Below are 19,756 nucleotides of genomic sequence, written 5' to 3' on the forward strand. Positions count from 1 at the left end.
TTATAGCACAGTGGGTTAATGTGTGTACTGCAGATTCGATGCATAGGTTGCAGGTCACAGATTTGAGTCTTAGTGGCATCAAATCTCCCCTTCTTCCTGGCTCAGGTAAACAATAAGTATTACTGAATCTGGTATTTATAACTTCCACATTTGTACAGCTACTAAAAACAAGCTTGTAGCACAAATGTAAACATAAAAGCAAGTCATATCAGAAAAACAAAGGAGTACCGCAGTATAAAAAGCTAACTGCCTTCTGTATTGCAGTCTTAGAATGTTTTACTTAGGACAGAGGAGATTTAGGTCCTGAATTATAATTGGGTGAAAATGATATCCTACAGCGCTTGTAATATGGCGGGCGGGATATCCGCCATGTTTTTGACCGAGTAACCCGTCCACTGAAATCTAAATCAGGCTCTTAGTTGGGATACTCATTTAATGGCCCAACAAAGTGACAAATGGTTAGCATAAAACTACCTGCCCTAAAAGGAATTCAGCACCTCATATATCCTGGAACCCTGCAAGCGATAGGCAAAGTAGACAAGGTGCACATTTATGTGTTTTATAGCGCCTTAGCGGCAAGAAGTCCCTGCTTTTGGAGCACTCTAAAAATAACTACAACATAACATGTGTAGGTAGTGCTTAATTTGTGCCAGAGGCTTCAGGTGTTCGGCACCTCCACTCATTTTTGGGGGCCAGGGCTTTTTTCATAAGAGACTTTGCAGAATTTGAGATAATAATTCATAAGTACGTGCAGACATTAGACATAGGTTGCCTGCCACTGAATACATACCATCTGACTCTGCCTTGCTTGACTCCGCCCCCTTTAGCCCCACTGGATGTGGGGCATGAGGTGGAATCAAGACAAGACCAGCCTTCGGATCCGGCAACCCTGTCATTCAACTGCGTCTATGGTGGCCCCCTAAGAAAATCCCCCCTACACTACTTTTTCCTATAAATTAAGCACTATTATGTCATCGCAGACCACACTTCTAAGATTTAAGTACTTCTGCTTATTAACACCTCCTTATATACTACAGAGACACTTCACGCACACATGAAGGCAAGCGTTGTGAGATAAACGTGGATAATCCGGTACAGGATGTGAGAGGGGGAGCCCCCAGGGCCTAAAGGACAGTTTCTGTCCTCCGTCGGGTCTGCTCCCGTGGTCCAGGGAGAACCCTTGCACACTACGCCAGATGTCGTCCAGGCCGGCCCTGCTCCCCCTCACACACTCGGTATGCCTGACGCAGGGTGAGCACGGGCGCGCGCGCGCATGGCCTCCATGTTGTGAATAGAAGCTGAAGGCACAGAAAGCAGGGAGGCAGGCTCAACCCTGACTCATAGGAGAGATAGCAGGAAATATGCTCGGTCATTCGTAGCCCTTCCGGCCTCCTCTCAGCAACCCTTGCTGCCAACACACGTAAATGTGCGGGAACGGTAAAAATATTTTTCCAACATTTCTCAAACACCGCGCTGACGGCTGACTGATGCTGGGCACAGCTGTACTCAAACTTAAGAGAAGAACTGGGGAATTAATGTTCTCTTTATTGTGTGGACTCTGACCCAGTGCTTTAAATGGGCCGGTACGGAGTACCGGCACTTTTTTATTTTGCGAGGAAGAGTACCGGGACTTCTCACGGGAATCGTAATACTTTTAATTGCTTTCTTCAGCCCATCAGAGCGTCTTTGTAGTAAGATGCGGCCATTCTACGCCCCGGTTCCCATTATTACCCGCTACTTTATTTAAATCCGGCATCATTTTAGGTTGACCAGGTTTTTAAAGTCAAACGTTGAAGCCTGTCAGTGTGCATCAACCAAGGGGCAGAGAGTGACTTAATTGACAATTCTCATCCACATAGAAAACACAGACAATAAGCCACCAAGGGGTAAATTAATGCAACTTTTTCTCACCGTATTATCTGGATAAATTAAATTGTTTTCTGACAAGGGTTGCCAACTAATCCCACACCGGAACCCATCATACCTTGCCTCCCTGGGTGTTCAATCAATCCTCTTCATAAACTGGGACTGGTGGTTAATTTACAGAAATTTGCTCAGACAGATGGCAAAATATCGGGACTGACCAGTGCTTAACTTGAGCCGGTGGTTTCCGTTGCTCGGCACCGTCTTTTAATTGTCAACAACGGCCCATATGACACAGTGGCTCTGTCTGTCTAATTTAGAGATCAGCACGACAACAGTTGTTTATTAATTAGGTAAAGATTAAAAATGACTAATACCTGCCAACCAAGCCATTCTTATATCTTTGGGGGCCTGGAATAGTCTGCATTGTCACACTTGCAGGAGTCTGATGGTTATTAGTTGTGGTGGTGCGAGTATTGGCAGCACCGGCTGGAGCGCAGGCTGCACTGGCCTCTAAACAAGAGCCTTGTCACTTATTTTTTTTTACAAATTAAGCACTGCTGGGCTCCACAGCAAATCCAGTACACATACTCACCCTGTCTTAGACGCTTGATCAGTTATAGCTTGTCTAGCAAGAAAATCCCAACAACATAACAAAGGAATGGCCAAACCCGGCAAATCTGCTATCGCCTGTTAGGGAACAAGCTATCCTCTAACGCTAATGTAGCCAATGTAATTCTTCAGCCACTGAACAAGTGTGACCATCAGGAACAGGAAAAATGTGTTTCTTGGCCAATCCAAATTCCAAGTGGAGTGTGCGGACCCTCCGTCCAAGGCTCTTCGAGTGCTGTGGGCTCAGATTCATTCAGCATGCTTTCTCCAACCGTGCAGTGCGGACTGTTCCTCATTACCGTCCCCACCTATCTTCAAAATGAATCTCGCCGCAGAACAGTTCAGGTTGACCGCACCGCTTCCCTACTGAAAGTCAATATGTCTTGACTCACCCTGCCCAGTGAGCGGAGAGCCAACGAAAGCAATGGGTAGAATAACCCGCCTGCGTGTCACATAGAGTGTTTCCCGGCGGCCCCTGCTTTCCAAATGTGATATAGTTGCTTAGTATAACTTTCCAGCTGCAAGTGGGAACATCGAGCAAGACTGGTGGGAACAGGGCTAGGCAACACAGCCAGAAGCTCATGGGCCCGGGCTGAACTCGAAGCCGCTCTTGCAAGAGCGCCCAGACAGTGGAGCGACTGTTGGACTTTAAGAACAACGCAAAGCTTTTAAAGAAAAGTCACACACTGAGCCAGCAAAGCGGACATATGGAGGTATTCATTCCAGATTGTGCACACTGATGCACATAACTTTTTTAAAATATGGCCGAGAACACAGTCCATCTTCTGTGCCGCGCGCTGGAAATGACGCTGAAACAAGACCCATTTTGAGCCTGGTTAGGCTTATGAAGGCATGTATCTGGCAGTGGTGATGGCCAAACAGATAATGTTTAATTTAATTAGAATTTTCATATATTATCAAAATGTTTAGTTTTAAGGGAACCAACTGCTCAACAGAGCAACCCTCAAAATGTGCCTACTTTCAGGTCATAAGTAAAAACTTTCATTGTAGCTGGAAACCATGTAGAGTCTGTGATCACAGGATTCAAAAAAAGAGAGGATGGATGGGCCTACCTGCACTTATCTGTAATTTCGTTCTAGTGTACCAAAGATGTTCACAAGCATGTATTGCACCTTTTAGTGCCCTTCTTCAACAGTGAGCGAGTCTCTGATTCATGAAAGCCACTTGCAACTTTTCAGGCAGTCAATTGTGCAACTCGTATCTTGTAGCCACTAAGCAAATGCGGATTGAGGTTGAACCTCATAGTCGACTTCCCAACCTGAGTCCCTCCGTTTAATCTCCACAGAGTGGCCTGGGTGGACCAGCCCTTTAGATAATGCCAGCAATGGCTTATGCTGCCGGACAGCAGAGAAACCTCCAGTTGTCACTCTCCTTTCCTTTATTGCCCTGTGCTTTATCCTGTATCGTTACTTTACAGTAACAGTTCACGTGATGATGACAACTTACAAGGAGTCTTGGGTGCCAACCTATCCATGTGCGTAGGGTACCGTCAATCTTTAGGTTGGTTCTGGAAGTCCACCCTGCTATAAGACCTCCCAAGTAAAGAATCCCGGATGAGCCGTAGACCTATAAGAGGCTACAAGATCTGGTTCCTCCGATTCCCATGTCACAGGTTTAGCATTTTCTGGGAATCCCTGGTTTCTCCAGAGATGATGTTCCTATCAGGTCAGGCAAGGGTAACTAAATGAATCTTTCGTAATGTTCTCAAGAAGTTCCAACACAAGTTTTCCTAGACATGGGTTTATGTCCTCCAAACCTTCCCATTATTGTTTTGATATTACTCAAAGTATGAAAGATTCAGGCATAATTAGAAGGCTGATGAGACTTAGGCCCTGATTACGAGTCGGCCGGTATATTGCGTCCTCTGCTTAAAATTCTGTTTATGCATGGATCGGAATTATGAGTTGTTAGATAAATACCTCAACCTTCGCTAAATTTCAGCAGTTCAAACCTGCCAAAGTGTAACAGGCAAAAAGCATATGATATGTACTGTATCATGCTGATTTTGATATGTTAAATGCCAAAATCTGCATGTTATTCCCCACCAACTCATAATAGGTGTTATTTATCGCACCCAATAAATAATGTACCCTGTGGTATCGTCGTATATCAGGTGCAACAAATAGCACTTATATTTGTAATTAGGGCTTTAGAAGAACATAGATACTTACTTATAGCGCTTTTATGAAGTGTGTATACACTGGTGAAGGTCTGAAGGTGCTAGACGAAAGAAGAACAGCAGCCATCATAGCATGCCCTTAGATAATTGGGGAAGAAAATAGAGAGGTGTTCAAACCGACATGAAATAGATCAATGTCAGAAATGTATGTGAGGTGCAGTGGTAGGGAGTTTCAGAAAGCAGAATATAGTTACAAGAATCTCCCACAACCAAACCTGTGCTAGTTAAAACAGGGTACTCTGGAATTAATGAAAATGAAAGAAACACTACTTTTGTGTGCGGCTGGAGTGCTGCAATCTTCCGTGTTAGCTCACTGGTGCTGAATACGCTGAGCAATTTTTTTCTGTTTACTTTTTGACTCCACCCATTACCCGTCATGTACGTCTCCAACAATTCCAAGTCCAGAGGGTGTTTCTTTGTTATTTAATGTGTGGGAAGAATGAAAACACAGAGGGCTAGGTGCTTGGCAATGTGTCCTGGAGCCACTAAGAATAGTTGGAACAGATTCCTCCCAAATGTGTGTATGTTGAGGAGAACAGAAAACGAAATATGGCCTGGCGGACTCGTTTTCACTTCCTTGCGATAATTCTTTTAGCATTTCCATATGCTCAGTCGTATTATTTTAACTTCAGCACGCTGGAAGACTTCCAGGCCCAGACGGCGGAATGAATGCATTTCTAATAAAAGGAGGATGTAAAACTGCCTTGAAGTGGCCCTCTTTTTTAATTTGTAAACATTTCTCTAATGAAGCATGTACCCCTGGGACGTGGTGTGCATATGTGCGTGCGAAGCGTCCTGCGTGCCTGGCCGTGGCCCAATTGACTGTCTCTCGAACTCCAGAAGCCTTAATTTACCTACTTCAAGCAACACAAGTACTCCAGTTGCTTCTGAAGAGAAGGTGTAACCTTCCGCCTCTCTTCTTTCAAAACTAACTTCAGAAAAGAGTCCCAAATGTTTACAAGTGATTAAGTGACCTGACACACACCACATGCGTAGACATTAAAGTTGGAACTACTAACCTGTTGAGCACCAATGGCCACCAAAAAGGAAATCCTCCCATACTCAAGCCTGTGTCCAGTAAAAAATGCGTCTCTGCTGCAGCCATCGAAGGAGGTTACAACCGCAAGAACCAAAGGCCCCCAAACAGGAAATTCACGTATCAGCATACCCATCTCCACATTATGCAGGCAAAACATTACGTGTTTTTTGATCAGTGTTGCTGTAGTTTAATTTAACACAATTTAAAAGATGTCCTCAGAGATTAGGAGGATAGCAACTGTGATATTCTGGTGTCTTCCCCATTTAAAGGCATGCACAGTTTTTTTGTAAATGTTTATTTTGTTGTCTTTGTGGTGAGATTTGTTAGTATGGCGACGACTCTACAGAATCAGAGGGGTGTGGGTGTAAGCTGGATACCACATATGGTCCACGTCTACTTCGAAGCTTGCATCACTTGGCTAGGACCAACTTTTGTGTTTAGTTTTGTGTTGTTAGTATCTTCACTCCCTCTCTAATCCTTTATCTACTCAACTCGATATGAGTAGTTGCCTGTTGAAAAGGTTGCTTATGGCAATCTTGATTGACAAAAACAGTATAATTACTGAAAAGTGCATAACTTAGTAGCCCAAAGAAAATGCATTTGAAGCGTTCTTTACCCTTTCCTTGTGTTACTTAATTTCAATGAAGGGAAGAACACATTTGGTTGTGATGATCACACTTCCAAATGAATCACCACTCGTTGTTCCTATTTTTTTTTTAGCATGTAGGGAACCTAAGGCACAGGGAGAAAAACGTGATTTGCCAAGGATCACACAATGTTGTCAAGGGGGCTACCAGGAATTGACGTAGGCCTCTTTGAACTAAATTAATAAATTTAAAAACAGCATTTAACTGAGGGAAAATGGAAAACAGTGCAGTGTTAATGAATGTACATTGTCCTTCTTGCTGTACATGACTCGACGTGGGTTAAATAAAGTATTTAGCTGTCTAATGAGTGATGGTGTGTGATTTGTCCAGATGTGTAAGGTGCATAGTTTGAATTGTGTAAGTTAGTGTGTTGATCATTAGTGGGTAACCTGAGGTCCTATTTGAATGAAGTACTCCCTGACGTCTGTGAGTATTTCTAATGTAACAAACATGTGGTATCATTGCCAACACCATTCCTGATGTCAATACCATTTCACTTCTTATGTTACCAAAATTCTCTTTTTCTTTGTAAACCCATTGGACACCTGAACATTCACAATGCCTAAGATTACAAAAAACACTTAGGTGTTACTAGAACAAAGTTCTTTATTTGTTATCCTTTCTGTATGTCTTAAAGGTTCTGTTGGCTGGTAATGTGTGATCCTTGACAAACCAGTCGGACACAGAGACTCCTCCTGTGTACACCAGTCTGTAGGCGGTGCTTGCAACACGCAAGAGTCAAAATTAGCTCAGACAGCGGGGCCAACTGTCTGGTGCAGAGTTGTCCAGAATGTTTTTAATATCCCACACCTACATGAGATATTCCTAATGTCTCTACAGCAAATGTGTGGTTTCTTTTTACTGAACAGCAAACACCGGGCTTGTTGTTGCAGAGTTAGGACTCTATACCTGGGAATCATTCTGAGAAGACCCTATTTCCAGTTCTTCAAATCTGTGTCCAAAAGAATCTAGGTAGAAAGTTTAAGAAGTTTGAAACTGTAGTTCAAAACCTAATGCCGTCTATGTATCTGGCAGTTAGCTTAAAACATTTAAATGTTTTCTATTTTTTTTTAAATATTACATTGTATTTTAAAAGCTGCTCTACCATTTTTAAGGGCTCCTGACCCACACATACACAAATCCTACCACTTCATGTGTGGGGGTCCCTGATCCTAATAATAAATTAGACATTTACCATCTCTTATCCTAAATCTAATTTAAGCCTGTGCCAAAACATTTCCCTAATCTAATTCTAACCATATATATCGAACCCTAACCATAACTCTAACACTAACACTAAATTGTACCCTTTACCCTCACTTTATCACTTACCCTAACCCTAATCCAAGCCTTTGCATTACATTTTCCCTAACTCTATTGCTAAGCATATATTGAACTGTGAACATAACCCTAACCTTAAACTATATCTAAAGACTAACCAATATCTTGGCCTGAAACCTCACCCTATCCCTGACCTTCACCCGTTTGCTCATTGAAACTAATCACACGAAAACATTTACATTTTCATATCATATCAAAATTTAAACCATTTCAAAAGCATTGTTTAAAACTGTGTCTATATAAACTACTATATTTTCAGTCCGTAAATTTCAAATTCTTGGTTTTCCCGACTACGTTATCTAAACTTTTGGCCTAAATTCATCAGAAATGTCCCACTTATCTTCGTAGGAGGCTGCAGAAGGCCACTTGCAAAGGCTCTGGACAGACCAAGGTGTCAGTCAAAGGCGAACAGAGGTTAACATGAAAATAAATAAGTGCACTGGTTCCCAAGGTTTTTAGGAGCCTGCGGCCGGTGCTGCCAAATGACAGTGTTGCTGCTAATCAATATTGTCTCGTATTAATTCCACGCCATGTCTCTTTTTCACCACAACCTCATACTTCCTCACTGTTTTGGGTTCTTTTTCAACAGGTTCATAATTTGACCTGTATCTATTTTTCACCCTTTGTCGCTGTTTCCTATCTTCACCTTTTCTGCCTTTCGCTCTCTTGCTCTGGGTTGGTCTGAAAATGAATAATATGTCCCGGTCTCCAACAATTAGTGATTGTGCTCACCAGAGGAGACCAGTTCATAAGGTCCAGCAACTACTAATACCAGGTAGAAATGACATCAACACTTTACTCTGCGATTCAACTTATGCCAACAAGGAACCACGACAAGGCACATTCGTTAGAGTCCATACTTGGCTGTGAGTTGCTATCAGGGTCGGCTCCTCCATTGAAGTAGAGAAACATCGTCCCACTTAAATTTAGTCCAAAGCCCCAGAGAAGAAAAATAAAATTACCATCTTATTTTTCATCCCCCGTCCTGAACAGAACGCCAGGACGGGGTGGGCCTGCTGAGTGACAGCAGGAGGGAGGAGAGTGAGCTGTATATGCACTCTTTAACCCCTTCGATGCTTATGACAGAACGGTTCCGTCATCAGCGTCGGTTGGGCTGTGCTGATGACGGAACCGTTCCGTCACGACCCCGCCCGTTTTTAGAACCTTCAGCACAGTGCGAAAATTCACGCCGCGCTGAAGGTGTTAAAGTGTGCATGCACATGGGCATTTTAAACATCTCTAACCCAGCTGTCTTATCTAATCAATTCCCTCTAATCAGCGTGCTGCTCTCAGACTGCATGAGAGCAGCGCTTCGATTGGTTAATGGGGTTTCCTGTTGGACTGGTTGCTATAAACTTCTGTTGGAGGGTTTTTTTATTTTATTTTTAGCAAATTTCGTTTGATAAAGAGCTTTGTTTATCAAAGGTCGTCTACTGCTAGCAGTAGAGGCAAGTTCAGACAGCAGAAGCCACAATCCGAGTGCAGAACCCGCCTCAAATAAAAAAGAAAAGATGTATTTTTGTAAACACAGCATGAGTCTGTCTTTTTGAAGACAATGCCAACGTCACAGTAGGAATTCAGATGGATAATGGGGAAGGTCTGTGATCTGCTGGGCTTTCGGTGAAATTGTGGAAACATGGGCGTACCCTTATAAACATGTCCCTTTCCCCTGTGTCCCATCCCAACACTATGCACCTGGAAACCACAGCATGTAGTCTTCAAGTGCACGCCCGGCGTGGCAGTTGTAAAATTAGTTTATTTTTATTATGGACATTTAACAAGCAACAAAAAGCGGAGGTTTACTAGGAACTTTGTTTTGGTTGGACCCAGAGGCCTGGTCAGGTGGCAGATATCCAGGCATACCGGGGTCATTTTTTTTTAACATCTATGCAGTTCTTGTGGTAATTTGTAGTTAATTTAACAAAATTGCGAAAACTCGAGTCAGCACATTTACATAGAGGCTAAAATCCTGCTTAGCACAGCCAACAAAGCCAAGTATTATAGTTTATGGAGGAAAGTGAGGAGCATAAGCACCAGTTGGGCCAAAGAGGAAGTCTACTCCATGCTCCACAATGAAAGCGCCAACAGTCGCATTAACTAGAACACACCACTTCTCCGTTGGCGCACGGAGCATTATATCCATAAGTGTCTGCGAAAACAGTAGATAGCCGGCTAATGGGCTGTGTGGCGCAACGGAATCCTATTGGATGGCCTGCTCTGACCCGCTTGCATTCCAGCCGGTTTGTCTATCAGCCCGAGTGATTCATGGGAAGGCCCAGAATCTTCATTTACCGGAAATGCATTGCACTTTGGGCATGCAAGAATATTGCCCTTGGGCTGGGCGGATATGATGTCATGTGTTGTCCCTGCTTTCTAGTGGCATTGCCTTAGCGTGCGTGCGTGTGTGTGTGGGCCTATGCTTGTGTATGCACGTGTGTGTAGGTAGGTGAGATGTGAGAGGTGTCAGTCACTGTTTTTGAAGTCCCCGATATTTCTGAAATGAGAGAAAATATAGAACTGCAAAATTTAGGAGGTATAGGTAAGGCACCAGCCCTTCCTCCTGTCAACAGTTCAAGCCAGCAGGGGGGGCCACCATACAATGCTGAATTCTTTTGGTGGTAGTAAAGCAGCAAATGAACTGGAGTGACAGAAAACCTCCTCCCAATTCTAGATAGAATTATGTACATTTTATTTGCTGGCACGGCTGAAGTTATTCGCGCAGAGACGGCCAATAAGAACTGGAGCCAATATATGGCCATTGCCAAAGAGGACACGTGCGTGGATATTAGCTGTAACCATGTGCTTTTCTTTTTACTTCCTGTTAATAGCTTTTTCGTGTATGTTGTTTCAATTTTGGGTAACAGGAAATGAGGTAGCACACCTCCCTGTTGAGAGGATAGTCATTCGGAGTTTTTCATGACAGTCCAAGAAAGCAGAAGCCATTGGAGATCTCCAAGAAGTAATTAATCCTCATTAATTATATTTACATTTGTATTGTGCCAGTTCTGAAACATTGGCATGTCTTTGGCCATCCTGGTCCATAGTTGTACAATCCTGTACTAAAGGAGAACCATGACCTGGGTGGGGAGAGGAGGAGGTGAGGTGTTTGTGGGTGATGTGTGAATGCAGTGGAGGTGTTTGATGTTATGTAACTACAGAAGAATTAAGCCCCTTCCTGATTTTTGCTGACACCCAATTACACCAGGGCATTAGTTCCCTCGAATGACACAATATTCTGCCTGTAAGAAGGAATACCGAGTTATGTCTCAAAGTACCTTCCGTAGTCAAACAAGCATTGCCAAAGCCAATAGGTCTGTTTTTAAAGGAATGTTGTATTGTAATGTGAAGCATTACAAGTAGATAGGATGGGAATGGATATGCATTTGTGTGGAAGCAAAGAGTCATACAATAATATTGGTGTAGGTTAAAAGGTAAGGTGACAGGTGCACTGTCAAGCCAGACTTAAAAATCTACGTAGGTTAATTAACGACTGCCTTCCTTCCATCTGTGCTGCTGCACCCACCCCCCCCCCCCCAAAATAAACTGATGTTGTCTAGTAATCTAAGGCATTAATAGCATTACAATGCCATGTGTATACTATTAAAAGTTCAAGCAGCTGAATAAATAAACAAAACAAATCTTATCTGTGTGGAGGGCAAGCACATTGGCGAGGCACACAACTTCTGTCCAATCAAAACATGAGCTCCCAAAATGTGGGTGGAGGCAAAGCCCCTCTCCTTTTGATTAACACTATTGTCTAGTGCCAGCAACGCGGTCAAGCCAGGCCATAAAAAGGGATAGGGAACTGGTCAGAGCCACACTCCCCCCCAATCGCATTTTGAGGACATCATATATGTTTCTAGGCAAGTCAAACCAAGCAGATTTGGGTGACCGTTTGGATTTGACCTTATAAAGACCTTGAGGCAACTCATTTTGGAAACAGCCCACTTGAGTCTCTTACCATCCATTCCTTAACACTGCATGTTTGAGACGTGCCAGAAGCTCACGTTTCACTCATGGGCTACACATGTAGAGGATCCGGGGGTAGTGTCACAAACTCTACTTCAATAATCTAGTGTTTGTGAAACTGTCTTCTTGCAGAGCTGAGAAACCCTTGTTCGATAGGCCTGAGAACCTATAATCGTTGAACAACTACACGTGTCCCCGGCACCAGGAAGTGGGCATGGGGACTTGGCAACAATGCATGTGCTGTCTCACATCAACTACTCCCAGCAGCAAAATAATTAAATTTGGGCTGGAGGAAGACACTATCAATTTCTGATTTGTAACGCGGTGTCCTGTTACCGGAAGTCGCGCCCCATGTTGCGAAATAGCTATCTTCAGTTCTTGGAATCCCCAGATTTTTGTAAGAACTCCAGGACACATCATAAACTGCTTAAGTCATTTCCTTCTCGTTTTCAAGAGGTTTCTGATGAGGGGAGGCTGTAGAAAAGTAGAAGCGCATTATCTCAAACCTACCAATTAATGCGGCATTACTCTTCATGCGGCATTCGTTGCGCCTTGGCTAATACCATGAAAGCTCCAAAGTCCTGCAGAGGGGACAGAGATGCTAGATCTGAGTTCTTTGACATGACTTAAAGGCTGAGCATGCAGGAGGTATTCTAACCATATGAACAATTTGTGCTTTTTTTATTTTTAATATTGTTTATGGCACGTACTGCAGGCAAAATGGGTTTCAGAGACAGACATAATTTGCACTTTTCACATTGGGGGGTAACTATAGAACCCCCTGCACCCTTAAAGGTGATCAATTATCTCCACCTGTGCTTTTATAGGGGGAAGACCAGTGCAGTGGGCTCCCAAATTAAGCTGCTTGTTGAGAGGATCCAGTGTGCATGAGGTGTACAGGGAGCGAGGCAGTGAATGTAGCTGTCTCAAGGGGCGGAGTAGTCTTTCTGTAGCAGCTTCAGACCAGCCGCTGTGTGTATTTAGTAATGAATACTTGCCCTGAGAGAGATGTTAACCACAGAATGGGTGTAGCAAAAATCATAACTGTCTGTTCTCCACCACTTTCAGCCAAGCCTAGTTTCCCTGGTCCTTGCGTGTTGTCCTGCTCTAGTTCAGATTTCTTCTTTGAATTCTGGGACTTGTAGTCTTGTTTATTTCATTATTGAATGTTACTACAAGCCTCAGAATTCAAAGAAAAACATCTAGACTGGAGCAACCCATCACTCATGGATGTGGGGAACCTGGCAGCCATGAACTTTACTTGCTCGAAAGGGTGTTGCAATCAGCCCATCCAATCACTAGTCCCTATCCGTATTGCCCACCACTTTGCCCCCACTGCCATGTGTGCCACTACTGGCTGGAACATCCCACCACAAACTGGCCAATGGGCAGCCTTTGCGTCTTGCAAAACAGAAAAGAAACCACCTTTTGCCAATTGCGGCCAGACTTGAGCAGGTGGAAGCTTGCAGATGCTCTGAGTCCATTGTAGTGGGTATGGAAATTAACTTCTTTTGTGTGGCTGGTCCTGCAGGCCACCAGAGCAGGAGCAGTGGCTGTCGTCTGCCTTTGAATATGTTTGTGGTATTGGCTGTACCACCAACACAGATTTGTGTTAGTGGTATTTTCATTTGTGGACAGTAAAAGCTCTCCGATGTGTTTTTATTTTTTTGTGCAAAAAGTTATTTATTGAATTATCATTTATAACAATCCAAAATACATAATTTGGTGCCGTACGGAGCTAACACCAAGTACTGTGTATTTTACTGCTAACATATTAAAATGCTGCTGACAGCTATTACCGCTGGCAAATACAGATGCTGCCAAAACAAATCTATTTATGTAGTACAGCTATTACTGCAGGCAAAACCCAATACCATCAACAAAAAACATGTTTCGTAATATGTGGCCAGTTCTGGAGGCATTCATAATCTACCCTCAATGCCAGAAAGACACTGCTAGAGTCCTATGTACCTGAATGCCTCTCAGAGGCTCTCGTTCTGAGTTTTGACAAAATACCATGCAGTAATACCACCCATAGCAATGCAAATATCATAGGGATTTAATGTATTCACTTGTGCAGTATTATCGGCTCATTGGAGTTCCACAGGTCTGAATGAGGGATAAAATCAGGAATAACACACTTTCCCTGCACCATGCTCCAAAACTCGGAATGTTACATGTTTGCCCATCCACATTTCACCAGGCTTTATCAGCCTGTGAGAAAATCTAGCTTCTTGCAATATTAGTGAATATGGTATAATCCTGATTCTGACCTAAACACCCATTTGCACCTGATGCATTTTACCGCCCCAATTGCAATGCTGGCCATGGTGCGAATTTCACCTTGAAATACAGCGCCATACCATAATTCTGCTCCTGCCTGCGCTGCTGTCCCAAGAGAAGACGCGTTTAGGTAATGCATGCTGTATATTAAAGTTGGCTGATGTGTAGTGCACTTTAAATACCATTGGTCCTCTAAGCAATGGAATAAAAATTGTTACCATTACCCAACATAATGCTACCCAGTGAATGCACTCCGGATTGTAATTATGACAGGCTATATCGTGATCTTTCCAAGAAGTAAATTTGTGACTGATGTTTTCCGCCACTGTTGCATTTAACCAATGCAGCATTTTCAGTGCATGCTAATAAGCTTATCAACTTTCAGAAAGTGATTCTAAACAAACTATGATCTGTGCGTGCTGCAATTTACGCAGTGTATTTACATAATGTACCCTGGAATGCATCTCTCAATTGCAGCATTAGTAACAATTTCAAAGTCTTTTGAAGGGAATTTTACAGATTATTAGTTCCATTTTTAGGCAATATTATGAATAGTTATGACTTATGTTATATATCATAGCACTTCATAGAGGACACATCATGACAATGAGCCTTATTTAGATCTTGGCGGACAGGTTACTCCGTCACATTGGTGATTGATGTCCTTCCCGCGTAAATTTATATCCCAGAGAATATAATGGAATTTATATTTCGGCAGATGGGCTATCCGTCACCGTTGTGACGAAGTAACCTGTCGGCCAAGATCTAAATCCGGCCTACATGTTTTGTGATAATATTTCTAATAATTACTCAGCTCAGTGGTACTCATTTCATTGTCCTTGGAATGATGAAAGGCAGAGTAAATTTGTTAGTAATCTACCATCTGACTCCCTGGTCACATCCAGTCAGGCCACAGGCACACTGGCATACTAATTCTTTTTAAAGTTTTGAGAGTTCCAGGCATGCTTATTGTGCCCTTGTTGTCTTTGCCCTTACCCTCGCATCAACACACTGATATATCTGTGCACCAGAGCTCAACCAGAAGCAGAAGCAGGGTGATTGGTAGTAAGTCTGGGATTTAGAGGATCTGGGCTGGTTGTCCCAGGATGGACAATTCACAGACCCTCAGACAGAAAGTGTCTGTACTGATTGAAACTGATAGTGCTTGGGTGTGACTCTCACACACCACCTCCCATGGAATAGAACACGATGTTATGTACCTGGGGATGGAGATATTAACCTGTGGCTTTTCCAAAAGAGTTTGGGAAGCTTGAAATAGTAAGAAAAATCCAAAGGGCTGGTGGTCGTTTCTCAATCGATGGGATTCTGCAAGTGCAATTTTCTTGTCGGGTGCATGGGATAACTGGGATTATTGTCAAGCACCCCCGGTGGACACACCTGGTGCTGCATGGAATTTGTCTTTTTTTAGTGTTTGAGTAGCGGTAGCCTTAGCTGAAGTGTACACAGTGACTTGCCAGCTACGTAGCTTGCCAGCATATTCAAACATGTGCAGATTTCTGACCTTTCTCCCCCTCCCACACTAGGACATCGCCAGAAAATAGATGAGCCGACCAAGCCCGGAAGCTTGTCCTTTTCAGAGAGACTGAGCGAGTTGGAGCAGTTACGGCGTACCGCCATGCGGGTCAGCCCACACCACCCAGCCCCCACGCCTAATGCCAGACCTACCTTGAACCACGCCACGGCCTTTAACCCCCAGCCACAGAGCCAAATTCAGGGTAAGTACCTGATAGCCCCTTTAGAGCCATCAGCGGCCTAGCCTTTCCCACAGGCTTAGTGGTCAATATTGGGAGAGGAGCGGGGAAGACTTTTGTGCTAATATGTTGTCAGTTAGTATTATTTTTAAATTCTTGAGTAAAGTAATAAGAACAAAAGTGGCTGCAAATATCAGAAACATTTGGCTGTTTTGGGGGGTAAAGTAATAAGAACAAAAGTGGCTGCAAATATCAGAAACATTTGGCTGTTTTGGGGGGTGTCATGGCTCACTTGTAGCGCACATGTAGCAAGATAAGACACAAAATCAAGTGGTTGTGGTTCAAAAAGCATTCTTATTTAGAGAGCTAAAGTCCACCATATTTATGCAGCCCTCTTTGTCCTACAAAGGAAGTGTTGCTCGATATACTGAGCATATTAATATGTTTCTACATATAGTACGTGGCTCCAATGTCTTTTCACATTATAGGACTTTGACATTTTTTTTTCACAGACTTTTATTTAGCGTGAACTTGACCCTAAGATATCGGGTATCAGAGCGCTTTACATAACACCAGTTGAGTTACATGAGGACACATTCATTTTTGTTAAGCGCAGGGAGATTAAGTGATTTGCCCAGAATCACAGGATGTTCAGCGTCATTGCCGAGACACGAACCCGGTTCTCTAGATCCGAGGTCGGCCTCTCTGGCTGTTAGGCCAACTCCTATCCCCAATAACAAGTGTGAGAGCTCCCTGCCTAAATGTACCCTTTTTTATTGACCTGCATAGCGTGAAACAAATGGTGAACACTTGAGTATTTCATAGTGTCACAGATGGTTCATTAACCCACTCTATGACCTAGCAGCATCTTAAGCCCATCTGCATCTTTTCAATACATGAGAACCCCCTACACACTGAAATGTCGCCCCACACTCAATTCAACTATTGCCCGGGCTCAATCCTTTGCTGACGACAGCTTTTACGGTTGTTATGGTGAAAATGGCTTTCCAGTGGTGTGAATGCTGTAGGTCTGGAGAAGGTAGAACCACCTACAAGTAACCTCTGGTCTTCACCTATGCCTGACTCAGGTACAAAGCTTTTGAATAGTTGTGACACCTGAAAAGTGCTTCAAGCGTAGTAGGGTGCCCATAGCTGGTCTGCGATGCGTGGACTGTGCTGAGTTGGCTACTCACATTGTAGCAGTTTTCACAAGCTTGAATTTGATACAGAAATATGAGGTGCTTCTTGCATAAATACAAGCAAATAGGGACAGGTTACTTAGCTGGCAAAATGTGTTTAGCCTGGTTTACCTAAAAGACCAGTAGGAAAGTGCATGATTAAACCCTGTGAAGGCCCAACGACAGTTGAAGTTTCGGGGGCCCCCTTGCAAATTATCTTCTATAACCCAATGCACCAGATTTTTTTTTAGAAAACTGCACACCTGCAAGAAGATGAGCTTTTAAGAAACAAACTGTTATGTGAATCTGATGCCTTGGTTTATATACTTTAATTTGTTAATTGGCACATTACATTAATACAGTATTTTCTCTACAGTCTTTAATGTAAAGTTTTTCAATTTTTTTTCTATCTTTTAGAAACAATATTTAAGAAAGCTTGATTGTAGTTTTCTTTCAAGATCTAATCAATATTATTTTGATCTGGGAGAATTTTGGCTTTTGTGGTCATAGGCAATTTCTACTTTACACTAGTGTTATTCCACATGTGTTGTAGTAATTGCCCACCTCATAATAATGGTATCAAACTAAGGGTATTAGACTACTCGCCCCTTGTCTGAAGAAACAAATGGCTTCCTTCTATGTTGTGTCCTTATTCCACGCTTTCAGCTGAAGGTTTAGAAATTAGAAAACCCGGAAGTTAATGCCCACCGCCAAAGCCTCCGATTGGCTGATATAATCTCAGCATTCCAAGAAGGTGATAATTCTGCCTGTTCTAAGAAAGAACAGCTCGTTCTCTAACCAAACACCACCTCTCTGCAAATGTGCAAACACATAAAAAATAGAGACTCGCAGTTTCCACTGACTTGGTGTAACTGGACCCACAACAGCGCTGTCTGCGCACGAGACCGCACGATACGAATCGAAGTCTCGCGACAGTATGTCTTCAGCTCTGTTCAGGCCTTGGGAGCAGAAACCTTTGTGATAGACGAGCCCCGAGCACAACAGCAGCATCACCCGAAACTGAGCATCAGGCCAGCCGCATTCCTGGCGGATTACACGCTTTTTGTGTGTACTTTGCCTACTAAGTTGGAACGTGCTTTACGTTTCGTTTCTTTTGTGCGCACAATGGCACTTACATGAAACAATAGTGATGCAATGACAGCTGCAGAGTAGTGTGGGCGGTGGTGTGACATGCCACGTTTTAAAATGGAAAAAATGATGCCTCGACGCCGCCTGTGTCACACTTCCCACTTCCTTCTGAGGACGGCCTAGGTAGTTCAATGATAACTAAACCAGCTCTGCTGAAAAGTGTCAGCACTGTTCCCACATGAAATTATTGCATCCCTGCTGGAAAGTGTCAGCACTGTCCCGCTGAAAGTACTACGTCCCTTCTGAGAAGTGCTGTCACTCTCCCTCTGAATGTTTTGCATCCCTGCTGAGAAGTGTCTACTCTGTGCCACTGGAAGTATTACATCCCTGCTGAGAATTGTCAGCACTGAACATATTACATGCCTGCTGAAAACTGTCAGCACTGTCCCATTTAAAATGTTGTATCCCTGCTTTGAAGTGTCAGCACTGTCTCATTTAAAATTTAGCATCCTGCTGAGAAGTGTCAGCACTGTCCCACTGAAAGTGTTGCATTCCTGCTGAGAAGTGTCAGCACTGTCCCACTGAAAATATTGCATCCCTACTGAGAAGTGTCAGCACTGTCCCACTGAAAGTATTTCATCACTGCTGAGAAATGTCAGCACTGTCCCACTGAAAGTATTGCACCCCTACTGAGAAGGGTCAGCCCTGTCCCACTGAAAGTGTTGCATCCCTGCTGAGAAGTGTCAGCACTGCCCCACTGAAAGTATTCCATCCCTGCTAAAATGTGTTGGAACTGTCCCATTTAAAATATTGCATTCCTGTGTAAAGTGCCAGTACTGACCTCATGAGGTTCAGAAAACTTCTCAAGACATGGTTGTTCACACAAGCATACGATTAACTCAATAGGGCTCCGGCATCTCCTAGAGCAGCGCTGTGAAACCAATCGGTGTACGTGCGCTTTATAAGAATTTGATAACATAACATAACTGGCCCATTTGAAATGTTGCCTCCCAGAAAAATAAAATAATAACATAGTGTTATTATCATTTCATTTTTCCTTTTTCCGTTGCTCTAAATGCAGTGGGGAGGCGCTCCTCCGCCTTAGAGGAGGAACCGCCGCTGGGGAAGTGTCAGGACTGTCCGATTGAAAGTATTGTATCCCTTCTGAGAAGTATCAGCACTGTCCCACTGCAGTCTGACCAGTTAGAAGAGCAAGTACTCTCCCAACACACCTATTGTATCCAGGCTAAGAAGAGTCAATACTGTGACAGTGGATGTGTTACAACCCTACTTAGACTCGCCGGTACACTACAATTAGACGAACAGAAGCCAGCCTGAGTTGTGCCAGTACTGTGTCATTGCTAGGATTGCAGCTCTGATTACAAGTACCAGTACTGTGAAATTGGATGTTTTACAGCCCTGCAATGACCTGTAAGTACAATATATTTAGGCCCAGACGGAATTATAATTCCACTTGCGTAATTGGCGTAATTTGTGGAACTCTGCGTTCCTGCCAAATTTCGCCAATCGGCGTGTGCCAAAATTATTCTGCCATTCGGGCCTTACAGGAACAATGCAAGATTCCACAAAGTACACTTGCAAGCACGATATGCCGATGCCTGGTGTGATTTCCTGTTGCCACGGAGCCTTCTGGCGCCATTTTATAACGCCGGTGGATGCGGTCAGAGAGGGCTGCCAATCAAGTAGATTATCTACTGCTACGCGAGCAGCAGCAAAATCGACTCGAATGGGCGTGCACTTTTGTGCAACACATGGTGCCATTTTTCACAGATTTTCAGCACTGCTTGCTCTACCGGCGCTAA

The 19,756-nt window shown here is 43.5% G+C and overlaps 1 protein-coding gene across 9 annotated transcripts in view; it reads left to right on the forward strand.

The window, feature by feature from the left end:
- RUNX1 (RUNX family transcription factor 1) overlaps nucleotides 1–19,756 on the forward strand; it is a 615,617-nt gene that overhangs the window by 540,969 nt on the left and 54,892 nt on the right. For 8 of the 9 annotated variants that reach the window (XM_086935378.1, XM_086935374.1, XM_086935376.1 and 5 more), the window contains one exon: nucleotides 15,499–15,690. The exons of the other annotated variant lie outside the window; for it this stretch is intronic. In XM_086935378.1, coding sequence (XP_086791504.1) covers nucleotides 15,499–15,690 — 192 coding nt within the window. The remainder of the gene's footprint in view (nucleotides 1–15,498; nucleotides 15,691–19,756) is intronic. 9 annotated transcript variants of the gene reach the window in all.

This window comes from Lissotriton vulgaris, chromosome 8, assembly GCF_964263255.1.
Source record: "Lissotriton vulgaris chromosome 8, aLisVul1.2, whole genome shotgun sequence".
NCBI classification, from domain to species: domain Eukaryota; kingdom Metazoa; phylum Chordata; class Amphibia; order Caudata; family Salamandridae; genus Lissotriton; species Lissotriton vulgaris.